A 21,267-nucleotide genomic window follows, 5' to 3' on the forward strand; every position below is an offset into this window, starting at 1 on the left:
GTAGGGTTTCAACCCCGATTTTCTGGGATAGGCGCATTAGAGCAGGTTGCTCCTGCGCAGAAACCCAGAGCAACCACCAGAGGGCAGCAGAGGGTGGAGCCGAAGCAACGGGTAGCCGCAATGACAGAGGGGCGCCACTAGAGGGCGCGGGCTCTTCGGCAGGCCCCGGCCGCTCGCTGCCTCCCCCTCCTCCCTCCCTTGTGGGTCCATAGAGCTAGAGGTACATAGAGTGACACGAATCTCTTTTTTGCCCCACGGCTGCAAAACCTCAGGGAGACGTCAGGAGGCGCCAAGGGGGGGGGCTCACCCGGCCTCTTTCTGCTGCCGCCTCGAAGCCCGCGGCTTCCTCAAGGGCAGCCGAGGCCGGTCGGACGCCCCCGCCGCCGCCGCCCCTATTGCGAGTGTGTGTATGGGGTGCTTCGGCATGGCCCGACAACGCCGCCCCACTTCTGAGGAGAGAACGCGCGCGCGCTCAGAACCCGACAGCGCCGCCTCGCGAGCGTTTCTCTCTCTCTCTCTCTCTCTCTCTCCCCCCTCCCGTTGTCCTTCCCTCCCGGCCCCGCCCCCTCGCTGCTGCTCTCGCGAGAGCCGGGAGGCGCGAGGGTGACGTCACGCCGCCCGATGCGGGCCATGGGCAAGAAGCACAAGCGGCACAAGGGGGAGAAATACCCGTATGAAGGTACCGGCGCCCCGGATTGGGGGAGAGCGAGAGGGGTGGCCGGAGCGCCTCCCGTCCGCCCGAAGCCCCGCTGTCTTCCTGAGGGAGGGAGGGAGGGAAGGAAGGGAGAAGCAGGGACCGCCCGAGGGTCTCGGTCTGTCAACCTTGGGGAGGAAAACCAGGGCTCCCATAATCCCCTGCTGGGAGGGAAGGGAGAGGGATCTGCAGCTCCCAGTATCCCCTGTCAGAAGGGACTGCAAATCTCGGAATCCCCTACCAGGGTGAATGGCAGCCCCCCAAATCCCCCCCTCTACTAGATTGGGGGAACTGCAGCCCCTTTATCCCCTGTCAGAAGGAACTATAGTTCCCAGAATCCCCTGCCAGAGGCGAACAGCAGCTCCCAGAATCCCTACTGGTTACTGGCCCCAAAATCTTAAACTGCAGTATCCCCCAAAATCATAATCCCTACTGGGGGAACTGCAGTTCCCAGTATCCCCTGTCAGAAGGAACTGCAGCTCCCATTATCCCCTGCCAGAAGGAACTGGAACTCCAGTATCCCCTGTCAGAAGGAACTGCAGTTACCATAATCCACTACTGCAGGGAACTGCAGATCCCAGTATCCCATCAGAAGGAACTGCAGTTACCATAATCCACTACTGGGAGGAACCGCAGTTCCCAGTATCTCCTGTCAGAAGGAACTGCAGTTACCATAATCCACTACTGGGGGGAACTGCAGCTCCCAGTATCCCCTGTTAGAGGTGAACTGCAGCTCCCAAAATCCTCTGCTGGGTTAAACTGCAGCCCCCAAAATCCCCTACTGGGGTGAACTGCAGCTCCCAGTATCTCCTGTCAAAAGGAACTGCAATTCTGCAATTGTGACTTGACTACAGTTCCCAGCAGCCCCAGCCAGGAGGGTGACATTTCTAACAAAATATATGTGCACATTGTTTCAGGTCTTTGCACCTCTATGTGTATCCATCCATGTCCTTGTTAACTTAAGTGCCTGTCCCACCTGTATTATTTTGCAAATCTTTTTCATGCAGTTTTTGTCTTAGTTGCATGGAAAACTTCATTTTATTTCACTTCCAAGTAAAATCTAATTTTGGAACGAATCCCAAACTTATCGAGCTTCTTTATGAAAGCAGTTTGTTTAAGCCTTCAAATATTGAATTGTTCATTTTTCTCAAGCTGTTTGGAAAAGAGGCGCATCAATATTTGTAATACATTTCACCAATGGAATAGATAACGATTTGATATTAAACTAGATAAGAAAGCTGGAAATGTAATTATGATTACGTATGGATGTTGTAACCTGGAATCATATTGCTCAGTTAAAGACATGTATAAAAAATAAAAAAAATTCTAACAAAAATAATAATATTTGTAATACATTTTGAACTCGGAAAGGAACATCACACTAAGCAAATGTATTGTGGTTCAGAACAATGTGAAAACTTGCCTCTGGGCATATCATTTTGGCTAGTGATGTTGCTAAGGGTTAAGCATTGCTCCTTGAGCAATCAGATGATGTAATTAAAATCTGTGTCAAGGTCAGTGGATAAATGTATATTCTGGTATGATTGGCTGAATTATTGCTAATTTCCAGTAGTAATTCAAAATATTTAAAGCAAGTTTGAGATCCGTTTTATGAAGTCTTAATCTGCTAATAGTTCTATCTTTAAGTATCATAACTACAGTTAGTCTTTGACTTATGACAGCAATTGAGCCCAACATTTCCACTGCTAAGTGAGACATTTGTTAAGTGAGCTTTGCCATGTTTTATGACCTTTCTTGCCACAGTTGTTAAGTGAATCACACTTGTTAAGTTAGTAACCCGGTTGTTAAGTGAATCTGGCTTCCCCATTGATTTTGTTGGAAAAAGGTCACAAAAAGGAACCACATGATGCTGCAATGGTTGTAAGTATGAAAAATGGTCATAAGTCACCTTTTCCAGTGCTGTTGTAAATTCAAACTGTCACTAAATGAATGGTTGTAAGTCAATCTTAATCATTTTTTTAAATTCACAATTGAGTTGGTTAGGTGTTACAATTACCAATATTTAGAAAGTTTAACCAGGAGTTCTTTGTATGTTTCTTCAAGAATATGTAGAAAAACCATTAAAACTGGTCTTAAAAGTGGGAGGAAATGAAGTCGCAGAACTATCTACTCAGAGCTCGGTGCACGATTCATCCCTGTATGAAGACAAAAGCGAATATGAAAAACACAAAGACAAGAAAAGAAAGAAAAGGAAAAAAATGGAAAAACAAGTCCCTGGTGAGGAAAAGGAAAAAAGGAAGAGAAAAGTAAAGGTAATTAAATAGTTACTTGGATTACTTTAAGAGCTACGGTGGCACAGTGGTTAGAATGAAGTATTGCAGGCTAACTCTGCCGACTGTCAGCAGTTTGATCCTGACAGGCTCAAGGTTGACTCAGCCTTCCATCCTTTCGAGGTCGGTAAAATGAGGACCCAGATTGTTGGGGGGGCAAGAGGCTGACTGTAAACCGCTTAGAGAGGGCTGTAAAGCACTGTAAAGTGGTATATAAGTCTAAGTGCTATTGCTAAGTGCTATTAAAACGTTAAAAATATTTATGTTGGATTGTATTTGAGTTTATTAAGTGGGGCATGAAAATAATCCAGAACAAGTTTGAAAAGGTAGAAAGTCTCCCTTTCAAATATTGGTTAAATTTAAATTGGGTGGGGGGAATAGATAGGGTGTTCTGGAAAATTCCTTTATTTTATAGAAGACCCTCATGAAGAATTTGTGACTCTTAGATACTGCTAGCCTGTGGCTCCCATCAACTCTGGCCTTGTTGCTCATGCTGGTTTGGGATTCAGTATCTGCAGACTCTCCATTTTCCAGATACTTGAAAAAAATATATATAGGAAACAGCATAAATGTATCTTAGTAGAAATCATTTCCATGAGCAAATTGTCTAACCTGATACGACTCAACTTCCTGTGTTCCTGTGAACAGAGATGCTTTTAACGTGAATGAATATCCTAATTAATGCAACTACAGTGATTTATGCCAAATTTTGCAGGATAATTTTGACTTAAGTCTTGCATGAAGGAAGCTGCAGTTAATATTTTGCAACCGGTTGCATTGGTGTTTCACAAGCATTTTCTATTATTTCTTCAGGAAGATAAAAAGAAGCGAGATAGAGACGCTGGTGAGAGCGAAGGAGAAAGAGAACGTAAATGCCAGTCTCCTTTAAGATTGGAAATGCCTCTTGTAAAATCGCTAGCAAGCAGTTTAGCAAAACAGGAAGGTAAAGAAAATGCTATTTTTCTATCAAATTGCTATAAAGTTTTTTCTGTTTCTGTAAAAAAAAATCATTCATAAAATAATGGTCCTAAACCATAACTACTGTTGCAAAAATTGGTAACAAGATAAATCTTAAATAAGCATTGCATCAACTATACTTTGTCATTTTCTCCAGGATGTTTCTGTGTCGTTTTTTATCTGCCTAAAACCCATTGGCAAATTCCTCTAAAATTAAATAAATGTTATTCTCCTGGAGAAAGACCCAGACTTTTGCTAGTTTGCACAGCCTGTGGAAAGATGAAACTCAGAGTATCTTCACTGATGAGGAAACTTTGTTAAAATAATGAAGGATAAACAGACCTCTTAAATGTATCTCATTGTCTTTGTGTCGCTCTTTAATCCTTTGTTTGTCACGATTTAATACGTTGTTTCCATCCAAATACAGAGAGTTCTTTTCTGTTTTGTTTCCTTTCGTCTTTTTTATCCTAGAAGTGGAACAAACTCCTCTTCAGGAAGCTTTGAACCAGCTTGTAAGACAACTGCAGAGGTGAGCTGTTGCTGTGTTTTGTGTATGAATTGCTATTGTTTATAGGAATTAGGTTAATGCCTCAGTAATATCAGTGGTCAAAGCTAAATCAAAGTTGCATACTTGGGGCATAATTCTTCTAACACCCGAATTTAATATTTGCTCTCTTAAAAAAAAAACACAAAAGGATTATTGCAGTGCTTTGATTCGTAATTGTGCTGCATTTACAAATTGCTTACTCTGAAATAATCCAGCTATTATGATATTATTATTATAGATTTGTGGCCTTTAGTCTCCATTTTGCAGAACAGATCACATTTAAAGGAGAGAAAAATATTTTGCATGTCTGTAGTGGCCTTGAACGAGAAGCCCTTGATATCAAAATGCATCATATTTGATGGAGAGAGATCAATATCCTCTATAGTTTAGTTTAGAAATCTCAACCACATTTTAATCGTATAATATCAGTATAAAAAGGGGGGATGGGGACAGAGAGATTTCTACATTGTTTAAAACTTTTTTTAAAATAAAAAGGGATTGGCATAAGGCCAGATCTGCTTCTAGTTTCATCTTAGTTTTCTACTTTCTTTTTAAGTCGGAAGTCATGTCTTCTTTTTTAATAGTAAACTTTGTTCTTTGTTATAGAAACGAAACATGAAACGCTGCTCTTTTCATTTCTTCACAGAAAGGATCCCAACGCTTTCTTTTCATTTCCTGTGACGGACTTCATCGCTCCTGGTTACTCCATGATCATTAAACGCCCAATGGATTTTAGTACCATGAAAGAGAAGATAAAGAACAATGGTTACGAATCCATAGAAGAGCTAAAGGTGCTTATAATTTATATCCTAACTTGCCGAGGGGGGAATTAAATGTCAACACTTGCCTGCAGTCGCAATCGTGATGGGCAGAGTTTGTCAAAACATGTCTTTCGCTTGGAGATTGAGCTTTCCTAGTTTTATGAGCAAAGAATCGTTTTTAAGAATTTTTTTTCCCTTCCCTTTGCTTTGAGAAAAGCTTTGTTGAATTTCTTCAAATAATAATTTGCAAGCGGTTATAGGATTGGAATTGATGGTTGCAGAAAACAGAAAATTGAAAGGACAAAATACGTTTTATGGGTAGCCCTGACAACAGTGATGGCGAACCTTTTTGTGGTGGTATGCCGATCGCGCGCGGCATATGCCAGCACCCACAATGCAGTGCACCTTGCCCCCCTGCGCATCCACGCACAACACCCCCGCCCCTTACTTGCACTCCGCATGCACGCGCCTCCCAGCTGATGTTCGGCCCATTTGAGGCCATTTTCGCCCTCCCGGACACTCGAGGGAAGCTCTCTGCAGTCAAGGAGGTCGAAAAATGGGCCAGAAATACTGGAAGTGCCAGTTTTCAGCCTCCGGGGGGACCTCTGGAGCCCATTTGAGGCCACTTTCACCCTCCCGGAGGCTTGAGGGAAGCCTCAGGGGGCTGAAAATAGGCCCGTTTCGGCACTTCTAGAATTTCCAGAAGGCCCATTTTTCGGCCTCCTGAGGCTGCAGAGTCTTTCCTTGAGCTTCCGGGAGGGCGAAAATGGCCTCAAAAGGGCCTAAAATCAGCTGGGAGGTGCATGCATGCGCAGTGCAGGTACGTTCGGCTGGGGCTCGCATGCCCACACGAATGGCTCTGCGTGACACAGGTTTGCCATCACGGCCTTACAACAGTTCATTTAGTGACTGTTCAAAGTTACAACAGCACTGAAAAAAAAAAAGAGTAACTTATGTCTGTTTTTCACACTTACGACCGTTGTAGCATCCCCCGTGGTCACATGGCCACTATCCATGTGATCCCCCTTTTGTGACCGACAAACAAGCAAAGCCAACGGGGAAGCTAGATCCACTTAACAACCGTGGTTACTAACTTAACAACTGCAGAGACTCTCACTTAACAACTGTGGCAGGAAAGGTTGTAAACTGGATCAAAAGCCACTTAGCCAATGTCTCACTTAGCAACAGAAATTTTGTGCTCAGATGTGGTCATAAGCCGAGGACTGCCTGTGTTAGGGCTTGAGACAGTGTAAAACAAGGTGGCTAAGGTTGTATGCAACCTTGAGGAGAACCTGCCTGCATGTTTGTTGGATTAATAGATCAATAATAATTGTATAATAATTGCAAAAGTTCATCGGCTGTCCCCAGTCACTCTTCTGCAGTACAACTAAAGGATTAAGCAGTTGAAATTCAAACAGAACTTATTCAACCAAATAGTAGGAAGAGAGAAAAAATATTTTGAGTTTCGCCTTTTACTTAAGAGGAGAAGAAAGTCCCCCCCTGATTATGTGGAAATTTTTCCATGTAATCAGAACTAAATGTCTTTTTTCTTCTTTCGCCATTATCGCTTCTAGAATAAATAATGCCCTTGTTGGAACACGTATTATATGTTAAACTTGCCTCTTTCCTCTTCCTGAGCACTGCTGGTTAAAATTCTTGTCTCCGCACAACCCTTCCATTTGTACACATTAAAGAGAAAGGCAAGGCAGTTGTGGTGGTGCATTAATGCATCCAACCTGACAAAACAACTCTTGTGATCTCTGGGGAGAACTGTCGGTGACGAACGCAGCGCCTTTATCGGTGCATTAATAGCAAAGTGTAAAAATCAGAGGTCTGTCACCAGCCCTTCTGGCCTCACGCAGGATCTGTCATCCGCGAAGCTCATCAGCTGCTCACCCAACATTGTGCAAGCTGATGTCGAAAGAGAAAGGGCTGAAATCCCACCTGCAGGCCCGGCCTGTCATTCCAGCTTGAAGGCAACGTCGAGGGAGCATCCTTAGAGCATCCTCTGGATAAATCATCCCCCCACTCCTTCATTTTTTTTGTACATGTTTCCTTGCCTGCAGTAACAAGGGAGTTGAAATCGAAAGGATCATGAGAGGAACCAGCAGCCTGAGAGCCCACATCTTCCAGCTGCTGCTGGCTTTCGTTCTGCTCTTTGCCCATGGAGTTGTTCAAAGTAGCAGGCCACGTGTCCTGAGTTGGAACGTGGGAAGGAAGGAAGTTTCCGAGGAGTTGCACCTATAGACGGTGGATTTATTAGCTGTGTGATGTTTCTCAACCAATAGAAGCCACAATTACTGTTTTGAGTCTAAGTGAGACAGTGGCTCTGTCTTAAGTTTGTCTGAGTGAAACCGTTGTTAAGTAAATTTTGCCCCATTTTGTGACCTTTCTGGCCACAGCTGTTAAGTGAATCTCTGCGGTTGTTTAGTTAGTGACACGGTTGTTAAGCAAATCTGGCTTCCCCTTTGGCTTTGCTTGTCTGAAGGTCACAAAAGGGGGTCACAGGACGACCCTGGGAAACTGCAACCGTCATAAATATGAGTCAGTTGCCAAGCATCTGAATTTTGATCAGATGACCATGTGATGATCGTAAGTGTGAAAAACTGTCACATGTCACTTTTTCAGTGTCATTGTAACTACGGTCACTAAACAAATGGTTGTAAGTCAAGGACTACCTGTGATGACCCAGGGTGGGATACAAAATAAACACAGTCACTAAAACAGGGGAAGCCCCTTTAATTCCTTCAACTTGGCTTTAAAGCTCCAAATATCCTTGACTGAAGACAAAAAACTCCCCCACAAACAGTTGCAAAAAGGAAGGCATGCCGTTTAAACTAAAAATACCTATAAATTATTACTAGAACAAACAACACAAACCACACTAAAGTAATTAAGGGAACCAGGCAAGATAAGGGCTTGAAGACGTCCACAGAGATCGGAACACACACTGGGAAGGACGGCAAACTCAGAGAGGAACGACAGACTAGAGATATTTCCACGCTTTGTTTCCAGCACTGGCCCATACGCATGTCTGTCCTTTTAACCAGTTCTCACAGCTGCAGCCCATGAAGAGGATCAAGGCCCTCTCCTCCTGAGTAGACCATGTCTCTCCCTGATCCTCTCCTCCCTGCGTGCCCTAGGATGGATAGGGGATGGGCCTGGGTCCTCCTCTGACTGCCCAGCCTCCTCCACAACCTCCGGAGTCACACTTCCACTCCCTGTCAGCTGTTCCTCCTCTCCCTCGGAGTCAGAATCCAACAGGGGCATGACACTACCTTTTAATGCCAGGAGACTTTATTAAATCTGCCTAAACAATGGTTTCCTTCTGTAATCAACTCAGATTCCATAGCTTGGCATGCATTTCGATCCCAGAATTCGGCACTCATACATGCCTTAATTTTTCTATTTATACAGGACAATTTCAGACTGATGTGTACAAATGCGATGGTCTATAATAAACCGGAGACTATTTATTACAAGGCTGCAAAAAAGCTCCTACATTCCGGAATGAAAATACTCAGTCAGGTAATTGATGGAGGGAAGAAGAAAGTTTTAGAATAGTAACATTTATTGCTATTTGGAATGCAGATTATTTATATTGGGAAAGGTTAGACTTGCTGGCATGCTATCTGAAATGCTGCTTTGGTACCTGGCTATATAACCACAGCTGATTTCACCTTCAAGATTCATTATAGTCCCAGGTACGCTTTCAAAAAGTCAACCCTGCTGACATAAACAGGACATTTGAGTAGACTCACTTGAATTTTATTGCAAAACTTGCTTTACAGAAGTAAACTATGGGAACTTTTAAGATATATGGACTTCCACACCCAGAATTCCCTAGCCAGCCATGCTTACTGGGAAATTCTGAGAATTGAAATCCATACATTTACCGAAGTTGAGAAACACTGCTTTACAATATTTCATTCTTGGGATCATCCCTTTGAAGGAAAATTTAAACCATCAAGGACTCTTCTTAAAACGTCCCTTGTCGAATACGTCCTTTTTTAACGGCTGGAAAATTAGGCACCTAATTCATTAAGCGGTGCTGCTTTTTTCAGCTGTTAGGAATAAAACGGCAAATTCACGTGAATGTGTTTTGTTTTCTTAGGAACGAATTCAGAGCTTGAAACAAAGCATTGACTTCATGGCAGATCTTCAGAAAAGCAGGAAACCGGAGGACAAAACCGGCTTGCAGTCTGGGGGAGAAGAGGAGGAGAGTCTCGGAAAAGATGGAGAGGCCACAGACCTAGACCTCAGAGCTTTTAAAAGTCCCAGCAAAGATTTCAAAAAGTGATTATATTCCCCCAGAAGATTTTTTTTTTTTCATTTCATTTCAGTAGAATCAGGAGCTGGTAACTCTGCAAGACAGTTCAATGTTATGGTTAAAGTGCCAGGCTAGAAAGAGGAAGCTAGTGAGTTCTAGTCTTGCCTTGGACTCAAAACCAGCTGGATAAACTTGGCCAGTCACTCTCTCTCAGCCCCAGGAAGAAGGCAATCATCATCATCATTTAATGACCCCATAATCCCTTGCAGGGGTGGAGCCTGAGCAACTGGAATGGAGCTAGCAGAGTGTTTACTGGCCGGATGCCCTTCCTGTCCCCAGTGTGGAGTTTTGTTCGGCAGATATATTCTCATCACGCCCAGAGAGAGAAATACCTGCCTCTGCCTAGGATCGAACTCACAGCCTCCTGATTGTGAGGCGAGAGCTCCACCTCTAGGTCACCGCATCACTCCCAGGAAGAAGGCAGTATTGTTTCAAAATATTCAAACTCTTTCTCTAATTAGGCTAGCAAATCCAGAGGTAATGACAAGCTCGTGTCATGAAGCCACTTCCCGATATACGTCCACCTCACTGACTAAATGTCGGTTTTACTCTTAACTGAAGAGGAGCACAATGGCTTGCGTGGTTAGGACGCTGGCTTGACAAGCAGCAAGCTGGCATTTGAGATCCAGATAACTACCATGGGGTGGGATGAGCTCCCGCCCTTCGCTCCAGCTCTTGCCGGGGACGTAAAAGGAGACCCCAACTGACATCCCCACAGGCAACAGTGATATCACCAGCCAATCCTTCCAACCTGGAAGCACTTAGTAAAAAAAAAAAACACCCAAAAACTCTGATGAAGAACATGACAATTACTTGTTGCTGTTACCAATTATTAGCTATTACCATTTCTAATATTTAAAGTCCAAAGGACTGTATTTTTCTTATCATGCTGATTTTAAAAACTTTATATACTATAAAGCAGAGGTCTCCAAACTTGGCAACTTTAAGACTTGTGGATTTCAACTCCCAGAATTCTCCAGCCAGCATAGCTGGCTGGAGAATTCTGGGAGTTGAAATCCACAAGTCTTAAAGTTGCCAAGTTTGGCCATCTCTGCTATAAAGGAACAAAATGCCGTATATAGGTTCTTAATGTGTGGGGTTTTTTTGCCTTTTTTTTTTCCTCCAGAAGAGAGAAAGAACTACTGGAAGAAAAAATTAGGAACAGTAATTTAGAAAAGGAACAAGAACTGATTGAACGTATAATTAAAGATTCAGGAGGAAAGTTGACCAAACGTTCTGCAAACACTCAGGTAAGCAGGCGAAAGATACCAACCTTTAGAAAAAATAATTTTTAAGTTTCCGGTATAAGTCTCTTGAGTCTCAGCATAATGCTTTAAATGTTAGGCACCCTCAAAAATCTCCATTCATTGAAACAGTTAGCACAAGGCTCTTCCAACTTGGCAAGTTTAAGACTTGAGGACTTCAACTCCCAGAATTCCTGAGCTCACATGACCGGAGGAGGAAATCTGGGAGTTGAAGTCCACAAGTCTTCAAGCTGTCAAGTTGGAAGACCCCTTAGTTAGCAAAATGGTTACTTAATAGTTGTTGTTTTTTACTCAGTGTGGTGCTAGCGTTTTAATCTCTTAAGCCCCCTCCCTTCAATCGCTTGAATATCTTTTTCAGTGTGAGTTTGAGAGAAGAAAACCTGATGGCACAACCACCCTGGGACTTCTTACTCCAGTCGAAAACATGGCAGGAGGTAATGTTCGTTAGAGCGATTTTAATGTTCCTCCTTGGGGGTGTTTACCAATGATGGGGATGATTCGTTTAAAACTGGTGCTGGGGACTATTCCTACTGGACTATTCCTTCTTCGAAAGCCCGAGGAACAGATCCCCCATCTTTGACATTAAATATACCTCAATCAGTTTGTCTTTCAAATGAGTAACCTTTGATTGGAAAAAAACAGTGAGCTGAGCTAGGGGAGGAAGATTTTAGGAACCCCTTGCTAAAATGTAAATTTGGACGTGCTTCCATTCCAAAGGCCAACTTTTCAACGGAGTGACGTGGGGAACACTTCACCACTTCCATTACTTGATTTGAATGTGTTATATCACCCTTTTAAGCAGGGTTTTTCCTTCATCTAATACAGATCACAAAAAACTCTCATTATACAAAATTTAAAGTCCCGTTCCTTCATTCTAAGCTTCATAGGTAATTCTTTGCTTATCTCTTATTTTCTTACATCTGCAGTCTCCTTATTGCAATAGGTTTATAGCTATTTCTATTTTATTTAATCTTCTGTGGCTATCTTTTTATTTCTCTCCCACTTGATTGCTGTCTTCCTCTCTTCGAGTCCTTTTTCACCACAATCACGCTTGATTTCTTTTCCATAAGGGAGCTGGAATTGGGATAAACTCTCCCATGAAGAAGAGGCTGAGGCTGATTTCTCTACTTCCCAGGTCGTCCCAGAGGTGCTTTTTAAAGAGGCAACTGGGCTTTCTGGTTTTTCTTTGAAGAGGTTTCACTTTCTTCTTCTTCTTCTTCTTCTTCTTCTTCTTCTTCTTCTTCTTCTTCTTCTTCTTCTTCTTCCTCCTCCTCCTCCTCCTCCTCCTCCTCCTCCTCTCCTTCTCCTTCTCTTCTCCTTCTTTCTCCTCTTCTTCTTCTCCTCTCCTCCTCTCCTCTCCTCCTCCTCCTCTTCTCCTCCTCCTCCTCCTCCTCCTCTCCTTCTTCTTCTTCCTCCTCCTCTTCTTCTTCTCCTTCTCTTCTTCTTCTTCCTCCTCTTCCTCTTCTTCTCCTTCTCCTCCTCCTCCTTCTCCTTCTTCTTCTTCCTCCTCCTTCTCCTTCTCCTTCTTCTTCCCCCTCCCTTCTTTCATATTCTCTGAAGAAGCTTGTTGGATGAGAAGCGAAACATCTTCAAAGAAAAAACAGAAAGTCCAGCTGCCTCTAGAAAATGCATCTTTGGGACGACCATGACCTGGATGACTGAGAGCCTCCCTAGACACCTCCTTCCTAGTCAGCATCAAAACTCACGCGGGGTGGTGAAATATGATCCTCTTTGACATGCACTTATTATAATGTTCAAGTCAGGGGCAAAAGCATTCGTAAGGAATTTATTTTTCCATAATTTATGTGGCAAAAGCGTGAGAAAACTCTTAAAACGTGCTGCACACAGAGCATTAGTGAGAAGGATGCATTTCTGTTTCGTGCGAATCATTTAAAATCACCTCTCGGATCCTTATTCTCCTGTTTTTCTTTTGAATTTTAGAGATTGGTTACAGTTCTATGAGGCTAGGAGTGACGGCTGGAAGACTTCAGTCAGGTGTCAATACTCTGCAAGGATTTAAGGAAGACAAAAGGAACAAAGTAACCCCAGGTAATGGCTACATCTATATTAAAGCAGCCCAATTTCCCATAAAGAATGAATTTGGTTAAATCAGGGGTTTTAAACTCGACAGCTTTGGGACTTATGGACTTCAACTCCCAGAATTCCTCCTCCAGTTATGTTAGCTCAGGAATTCTGGGAGTTGAAGTCCACAAGCCTTAAACTTGCCAAGTTTGAAGAGCCTCGGATTAAATGAACCAAGCTCCAGTCCTTTCAGAATTTTTTTTTTTAAAGTATCACTTTTCCTCACTGGGTTCTTTGTATTATCAGTGGGATCCTCTGTGCTCTCTGAGCTTGGTTGTTTTCTTGCAGACATTTACCCAACTAGGTAACTTTATCAGCACTAGAAGAGAAGGGGGTTGATAGAACTGAGGAAGATAAGAAAGGCAGATGAAGAGGAGGACTGTGGGGTCCTTTGTGCTCTGAGCTTGGTTGTTTTCTTGCAGACATTTTATCACCCAACTAAGTAACTTCATGCTAGAAGAGAGTGTGGGGTTTATGTATAAACAGAGCACTCCTTTGTAGTACTGATGATGTTAGTAAGTTGGGTAATGAAATGTCTTCAAGAAAGCAATCGAGGTCAGGGAACCCCTAGTTTCAACCCTGAGCTACAACTATTCTTTTCTGTTTGTCTTATCTCTCAATTAAGAGTCAGAGTGTAAAACCTCTTTTCCACTAAAAGTGCCATCGGGGCACTAGTTGAACTGGCATTAGAAGCCAAAATAGTGTTATCATGGCCAGAATTTAAACAAAATACACTCTCAACATTCCTAAGTTTAATTTACAATATTGGACTCTCTCTTCCTATGACTAATGGTGCTTCTGAAGAAACATGATACGAATAAAAATTCTCTAGGGCACTATCAAGGATATCCTTGTGTGCAAGATACTTAATTCCTGCTTCATTTCAAGATGTTTAATTCTTTCTTCATTTCCCCTTAGTGATGTACTTGAACTATGGGCCTTTTAGCTCATATGCTCCAGCGTACGATTCCACATTTGCAAACATTAGCAAGGATGATTCCGATTTAATCTACTCTACTTACGGAGAAGATTCCAATCCAGGAATTTTCAAGTAAGTCTTCCAGCAAGCATGATTTCCCTTGGTTGTTAGATTACAGTTGCTAGAGTGAAAGTTTTTTTTTAGACGCTTTCACATCAAACGCTTTGGTTTTCCCTTTTTCTAAGAAAAAAAAGAGGCACTGGACACTTGACACCAAGAATGAGAGAATCTCACTTCATCCCTCATTTTCTACCAAAACGTTCTACTTTTGTTGTGTATTTGTTTTTCTGAAATAATTATATAGGGCGTTTAAAAGCTGTGCCACGAGAAAATCTTTAAAACAATCCAGCTTGCTGTTAACAGTACAAAGTATAAAAACGAAACTGTGAAAGAGGGAAAATATTTAGGTATTTGCTGTTTCAATGTAATTGGTAAAAGGGGAAAACATAATTATTGTGGCTGCAGGAAAGTTTCATTGCTAGTTATTTTGCAATTCCACTCCCTTGGATGAAATATACCAGGAATCATGGTAGTCCATACAGGAATATAAATATAAGATGTTGCACCAGTTGTACATATTTTTCTGCCCTTCGTGTTAATTTGTGCTCAGATTTACTAGGCCAAAACGCATGAAATAATGTTTGCAAGCATCATCAAAATGCCTTTTAACGTACCATGTAACTATAAAGTTACTTAGTTCTGATGCTTCATATGCACTTTCTTTGAAGGTCATAGTTGCGTCATGTAACTCATCTATAGGTTTCTCTGTTATTTAATACCAATAGACTTATATACCGCTTCACAGTGCTTTCCAGCCCTCTCTAAGTGGTTTACAGAGTCAGCCTCTTGCCCCCAATAATAATCTGGGTCCTCATTTTACCCACCTCAGAAGGATGGAAGGCTGAGTCGACCCTGAGCTGGTCAGGATCGAACGGTTGGCAGTTGGCGGAATTATCCTGCAATACTGCTTTCTAACCATGGCGCCAGTGGTGGTATTCTACCACTGGTTCTGCAGAGCTGGTAGTGGCGATGAGCAACGGGGACCAAAGCAATTCACTCTACCACTCTGCTGCCCGGGCTCCCATACTCACCTTTATCCTCCTCTGCTTTTGAAGTGCAACCGCTGAAGTGATGGGGAGAGCGCAGGCGAGTTGGAATCCCTCTGTGCCTGCGCAAAGCACGCCCACCAAGCCACGCCCACCGCACCGGTGGTAAACATCTTTGAATCCCACCACCGCACCGCCCCATCACGGCTCACGATTTAATATTAGCAGAAAGGAACACCCTGTAGGTTCTGTTCGTCTGTTCTTTGAGCTTTTTTTTTAACTTTCCTTGATTATGTTTCTGCTTAAAAAAGGGGGGGGGGCTGGTTATTTTTAATCCCCAGAACAAGGACCTGGTGACTCAGTGAAAAGAGAGAGATATTCAACTGTAATTAAAAAATTTTTAAATTGCTACCTCGTAGGCTGGAAGTTAATTTAACTACATTATGGGAATGGCACGTTGTAATTAATAGTAAAATAATTGCGCCCTTTGCTTTTAGCATCGACGAGTTTTTGGCCAAGTCCCATGATCACCCTGGTCTGATGACTGACAGCTTGCTGGATGTCTTGACGCAAGGCGAGCATTCTCGCACCCTCCGAGAACTCGAGACGGTGAGAACTTTCACATGTGAATGCATATGTAAACGGCAGCGTAAACGTTGTAGCATTAAGGGGGTTCGTGCTCAGGCAGAGGTTGAAACCTTTCCTTGCTTATCCTTTCTTGGTTATCCAAGTTAGAAGTTAGCCTGTTAATATTCAACTAAATGATGGGGGAAAAGAACTCACTCTTTTCTCCATGGAGCAGAAACCAAGATGACTGTTTTTTACTCCTGCATGGAGGGGGGATTGCTGCTATGGCAGCAGGAAAGATCTTGGGATTAGAGTAGAATAAACAGAGTTCGAAGGGACCTTGGAGGTCTTCTAGTCCAACCCCTTGCCTGTCATGCCCCTGTTAGAATCTGACTCCAAGGGAGAGGAGGGACAGCTGACAGGGAGTGGGAGTGTGGCTTCGGAGGTTGTGGAGGAAACTGGGGAAGGGCACAGGACGGCTGGGCATTCAGAGGAAGACCCAGGCCCATCCCCTCTTCATCCTAGGGCACGCAAGGCGGAGCGGATAAGGGAGAAACATGAATGGCGTGGTCTACAGGGGAGGAAAGGGCCTTGATCCCCTTCATGGGCTGCAGCTGTGAGGACTGTTTAAAAGGACAAACTGCGCATGGCCCAGTGCTGGAAGCAAAGCGTGAAATAATTCTAGTCTTTCAGTTCTTATCTGAGTTTCTGGCATCCTTCCCAGTGTGTGTATTTTGATATCTGTGGACATCTTCAAGTCCTTATCCTGCCTTGTCTCATTAATTGTTTCAGTGTCGTTTGTGTTGTTGTTTTTTTACTATTTATAATTTATATGTATTTTGAGTTTGAACAAAAGTTCTTCCTTTTAATAACTGTTTGTGGGGGAGTTTTTTCTCCAGTCAATGATAATTGGACCTTTGAAGCTAAATTGAAGGAATTAAAGGGACTTCACCTGCTTTTGTGATTCTGTTGCTTTTCTGTCCCACCCTGGGTCACCACACTGCCTAGGCAGGAAGCCCTACACCATTTCAGACAAACGGTTGTCCAATCTGTTGTTAAAAATTTCCAGTGTTGGACCATGCACAACTTCTGGAGGCAAGTTGTTCCACTGGTTAATTGTTCTAACGGTCAGGAAATTCCTCCTTAGTTCTAAGTTTCTTCTCTCCTTGATCACTTTCCACTCCTTGCTTCTTGTCCTTCCCTCAGTTGCTTTGGAGCTTGACTCCCTCTTCTTTGGGGCAGCCCCTGAGATACTGGAAGACTGCTATCATGTCTCCCCTGGTCCGTCTTTTCATCAAACTAGCCATGCCCAGATTACAGGAGGTCCTCAACTACAATTGGGCCCAGAATGAATGTTGCTAAGTGAGACATGTTTTAAGTGACCTTTGCCCCATTTCACAGCCTTTCTTGCCGCAGTTCTTAAGTGAACAACTGCCGTGGTTCAATTAGTAACCACGGTGGTTAAGTGAACCTGGCCTCCCCATTGGCTTCGCTTGTCAGAAGATCGCACAAGGGGATCATGTCATCCTGGGACACAGCAACGGTCCTAAATGTGAGTTAGTTGCCAAGCCTCCAAATTTTGATCACGTGGCCATAGGGATGTGCAAAAGTCATTAACTGTGAAAAACGGTCGTAAGTCACATTTTTCACTGCCTTTGCACTTTTGAACGGTCACTAAACCAACTGTTGTAAGTTTGAGGACTACCTGTATATAGGAAGAAAGCTCCTACTTAAGAATAAAATAAGACCCGTGTCAAAAGTGTTTGGCAACATAATTCCAAAAACCAATAATACTGACAGTAAGATTTAATTGCTCAAAATAAAACCCCATTTTACCTTTATTTTAAAATATTATTTGGTTTGATACATCTTAACTATTAACTGTAGGGGGGATATGTTGCCTCTATTTTATCCAGGACAAATAACTGTATTAATATAATAAGAGGAGTGGATGGTATATTCTGCGATTTATTTTGCTCACTGTCAGTTAGTTTTACTGCATTGGTTTCACTGTTTCCATTTTGTCTTTTTCAAATGTTGCTGGTTATTGACCGAAATAACTATTATTGACTGACAGTATTATTGGATTGCACCCAAGGTATATATTTTTATTTTAGTTTTATTTATATTTCTCATTACTTTACCTGGTTCTTTTCTAGCTGCAGACCACAGAGGAAACAGAATGCTTACGTGAAAAGATGGATACAACAAAAGACGTAGAGGTGAGATAGTTATAAATGTGGTGCACATTCCAGGACTGGTGGGGTTTTTAAACCAGAGGATTTTCTGCCTCTGCTCTTTAGCTGGCTCAATGTCTAGGGAGATTCTCAATCATCCAGGCCATTGTTGTCCCAAAGGTGTTTTTCTTGGGGTTTTTTTTGCCCCCTTTTCAAAATAGTGTATTTCACTTCTCACGCAAGAAGTTTATTCGGAACTGATATCCGGTTGCCTTTTGGAGAAAGCATCTTTAGGACTTTAGTTAGCTTATAAACACAGTGGCTCATAAATACAATGACCTTACATACTGTACTTAATTATAAAGGACAGTCCTTTTATTTCAGAAATGTCCTTTAGATTTATTTATTTTTCAAGAGCTTATTCTGGTCCTTTATTTTGGACATTTAACTTAACGTTAATACTTAATTTTTAACATACCAGTATTATGACTTAATGCCCAATCTTTCATATTCGTGTTGAAAATGTGGCATTGTCTTTTTATATAAATTGACATACACTTTCACTTTAATTTTAGATACTTTTATTAGTTTGTGCATTTTTGTAAAGTCCTTTTGGGCTTGCTCTTGAATTTTACTTTGTAAAGCATGCAAACATAAGCAGTTTAAAAAAAAAATCCTTGTGATCCTTTTTCAAATTTGCTCCTTTTTTTAAGTTGGTCCTTCATGATTTTCCCAAGAAAATATACTCACCGTAGTCTTATAGCGCATGATGAGAGAAGCATGATGTACATGTTTATTTTTTTTTTCCTGGATTTTAAGACCATATCTTTGTTTGCATTTCTAGATAATCGAAACAGGTCCAGCCAAGGCTGACTCTGGCCTTAATAAAGAGAGGCTTACAGCACTGAGAGCAGTGACAAATTTTGGGGTGGCTGCTGAGGAATTTGATTCTGAAGGTGAGTCAAGGTGGCTTTGCAAGGCCTTGTGTGGCAAAATCCAGGTGACATTGTCAGCACGTATGGAATCCGTAAAGCGATGGGGATTTCGCTGCCAGCTTCGGAAAAAACGGGCAGCCTTGGGGATTTTATAGAGGGTGAGTATAATCAGGCTATCGCCGCTTTGTCTTTCATTTCCCAGAAGCAGAAGTATTTCAGAGAAAGCTGGATGAAACCACAAAATTAATTTGTGACCTCCAGGATGCTCAAAATGAACGGCTAAGTACAAAACCGCCACCTAACATGATTTGTCTCTTGGGCCCATCTTACAAGGAAATGCATTTGGGTAAGAATTAAGAATGCTTATTTATTGATATCCGGCCTTTACAATTTTTTAAATAATCAGTAATAATATTTGCAAATGTTCTGAATGGGAATGGCCATTTTGTTGAAAAACGTACGTTGTTGTTGAATAGAATAAAATGCTTTATTGGCCAAGTGTGATTGGACACACAAGGAATTAGTCTTGGTGCAAATGCTCTCAGTGTACATAAAAGAAAAGATACATTCATCAAGAGTCAAAGATCATAAGGTACAACACTTAATGATAGTCATAGGGTACAATAAGCAGTCAAATCATACTAGGAATATAAATCGTAAGGATACAGGCAACAAAGTTACAGTCATACAGTCACAAGTGGGAGGGGATGGCCGATAAGGAGTGATGAGAAGATCAATAGTAATAGTAGTGCAGACTTTGTAAATAGTTGGACAGTGTTGAGGGAATTATTTGTTTAGCAGAGTGATGGCTTTTGGGAAAAAACTGTCCTTGTGTCTAGTTGTTCTGGTGTGCAGTGCTCTATAGCGTTATTTTGAGGGAAGGTGTTGAAACATTTATTGAAGATAAAGGTTTTAAGTAGCCTTCTAAAAGGTTACATCCATCCATTTCTCTACTTTTTCAGCGGAAAAGGTGACCAATAACCTGAAAGAGCTGGCACAACAGGTGGCTCCAGGTGACATTGTCAGCACATATGGAGTCCGTAAAGCGATGGGGATTTCGCTGCCAGCTTCGGAAAAAACGGGGAGCCTTGGGGATTTTACAGAGGGTGAGTATAATCAGGCTATCAGCAAACTCGGAACTGTATCTTGCAAAGTAGCACATAGGGTTTACTTAGGGACCAGTCATAAGTTTTAGAATACAGATAGTCCTCAACTTAACGACCATAATTGAGCCCAACATTTACACTGCTAAGTGAGACATTGATGCAGTGAGTTTTCATCCCTTTTTATGACTTCCCTTGCCGCTGTTGTTAAATAAATCGTTGCAACTGTTACGTTAGTAACACAGTTGTTCGGTGCATCTGGCTTCCCCCTTGACTTCGCTTGTCTGAAGGTTGTAAAAGAGGGATCCCATGATCCTGAGGTTGTCAGGGTTCCAGCGATTGCCCTAATTAAATATGAGCCTCGAGCCAAAAAGAATCCAAAAGATTGATTAGGAGCAACACGTCGGCATTATCCCAGTTGAAGCCAACTCTTAACAATTCACCTGTGACCCTGTTTCCCCTCCTTCCCCCTGGGTGTGTCAGGCATCAGATTCTCCAACGAAGCATGTTCACAGGCTGGGTGTCATCAATCGCACTTTCCAATGAAGGATTTTCGAGAGCAGAAGATCCGGTAGCCTAGCTACAATCTTTGTAAGATAAGCGTGAAATGTATTTCTGGTTTCTCCCCCTGCCCCCCACTTATGGCAACTCGGAAACAGGCATGCTTTACGAGTTGACAGGGACATTGCAACCGTCATAAAGGTGAGTCAGCTGCTAAGCAGCCAAATTTTGTTCATGGGGAACGCTGCAGTGGTCGTAAATGTGAAAAATGGTCATAGCGGTCACTTTTTTTCAGTGCCGTTGTAACTTCAAACGGTCACTAAATGAACTGTTGTAAGTTGAGGACTACCTGTATTAAGGTATGCAGCATTAAACCCTCTGCCTTCTCGTTCCAAATCTCACTGAACTCAGGACTTCCTTTTCAATAGAAAGTTGGATAGTGCTACTTCTGCATATATCTATCAAGAGAGTTAAGACTCCTGGGAATTCTGTGCACATAGCTGAGCAGTTTTCTTAGCAACAGTCCAGAATATTTCACCACTTCTGGGTTTCCTTTCAGGATGTCTAGCAACCTCCCAATTAAACATTAACCCTGCCCAACCTTGCTTAGTTTCCGAATGCAAACAAGGTTACAACCTTAAGCAGGGTTGAGTTGGGCTAACAACTACTTTGAAAATAATTTGACTGGCTTTGCAAGCAAGTAAGGTCATCAGTGGCTTTTTGGATATTTTTTTCTCCCCCCAGATATACAAGACTCTCCCAAGGCCGTCATTCTCCTTGAAAATGAATGCGAACCAGTTGCTGTATGAAGCATCCTTATTAAACATTCCCTCTTCGGTGGCAGAGGAGTAAAATTTGCCCCATTGTATGCACAAGCTGTTTGTATACTTTTATCTGTTAAATATTTGAATTCCTAATAAAACTATTAAAACCGTGCTGGTGGTCCTATTCTAATTGCAGATCTAAGAGATTATGCTTTAAATAAAATGCAGGCACTGGATCATGGTTTGTGGTCGTATCTTTGAACAGTCC

The 21,267-nt window shown here is 42.3% G+C and overlaps 1 protein-coding gene across 2 annotated transcripts; it reads left to right on the top strand.

Moving 5' to 3' along the window:
* The first annotated feature begins 545 nt into the window (after positions 1–545).
* BRD7 (bromodomain containing 7) lies at positions 546–21,170 on the top strand. Of its 2 annotated transcripts, none has more exons than XM_026675886.2 (17): positions 546–679; positions 2,759–2,967; positions 3,799–3,928; positions 4,414–4,471; positions 5,136–5,280; positions 8,668–8,778; positions 9,365–9,546; positions 10,707–10,830; positions 11,204–11,279; positions 12,787–12,894; positions 13,846–13,978; positions 15,450–15,561; positions 17,679–17,741; positions 18,541–18,652; positions 18,834–18,977; positions 19,594–19,737; positions 20,980–21,170. In XM_026675886.2, the coding sequence occupies exons 1-17, from the start codon at positions 622–624 to the stop codon at positions 21,042–21,044; spliced, it is 1,974 nt and encodes a 657-aa protein (XP_026531671.1). In that variant the 5' UTR covers positions 546–621; the 3' UTR covers positions 21,045–21,170. The 2 variants fall into 2 exon arrangements, with proteins under 2 accessions (XP_026531671.1, XP_026531672.1); XM_026675887.2 differs by having other exon boundaries at positions 17,685–17,741.
* Positions 21,171–21,267: the final 97 nt, after the last annotated feature.

Source organism: Notechis scutatus, chromosome 9 (genome assembly GCF_049901735.1).
Source record: "Notechis scutatus isolate UNSWTSFEM ecotype Mainland chromosome 9, rNotScu1.2, whole genome shotgun sequence".
NCBI classification, from domain to species: domain Eukaryota; kingdom Metazoa; phylum Chordata; class Lepidosauria; order Squamata; family Elapidae; genus Notechis; species Notechis scutatus.

Bases quoted from the DNA above. Each gene is read 5' to 3' on its own strand.
- BRD7 (XM_026675886.2), top strand. From the start codon at position 622: ATGCGGGCCATGGGCAAGAAGCACAAGCGGCACAAGGGGGAGAAATAC. The intron at 4,472-5,135 runs GTGAGCTGTTGC...ATTTCTTCACAG, and splicing joins CTTGTAAGACAACTGCAGAG to AAAGGATCCCAACGCTTTCT. The intron at 15,562-17,678 runs GTGAGAACTTTC...GTTCTTTTCTAG, and splicing joins CCCTCCGAGAACTCGAGACG to CTGCAGACCACAGAGGAAAC.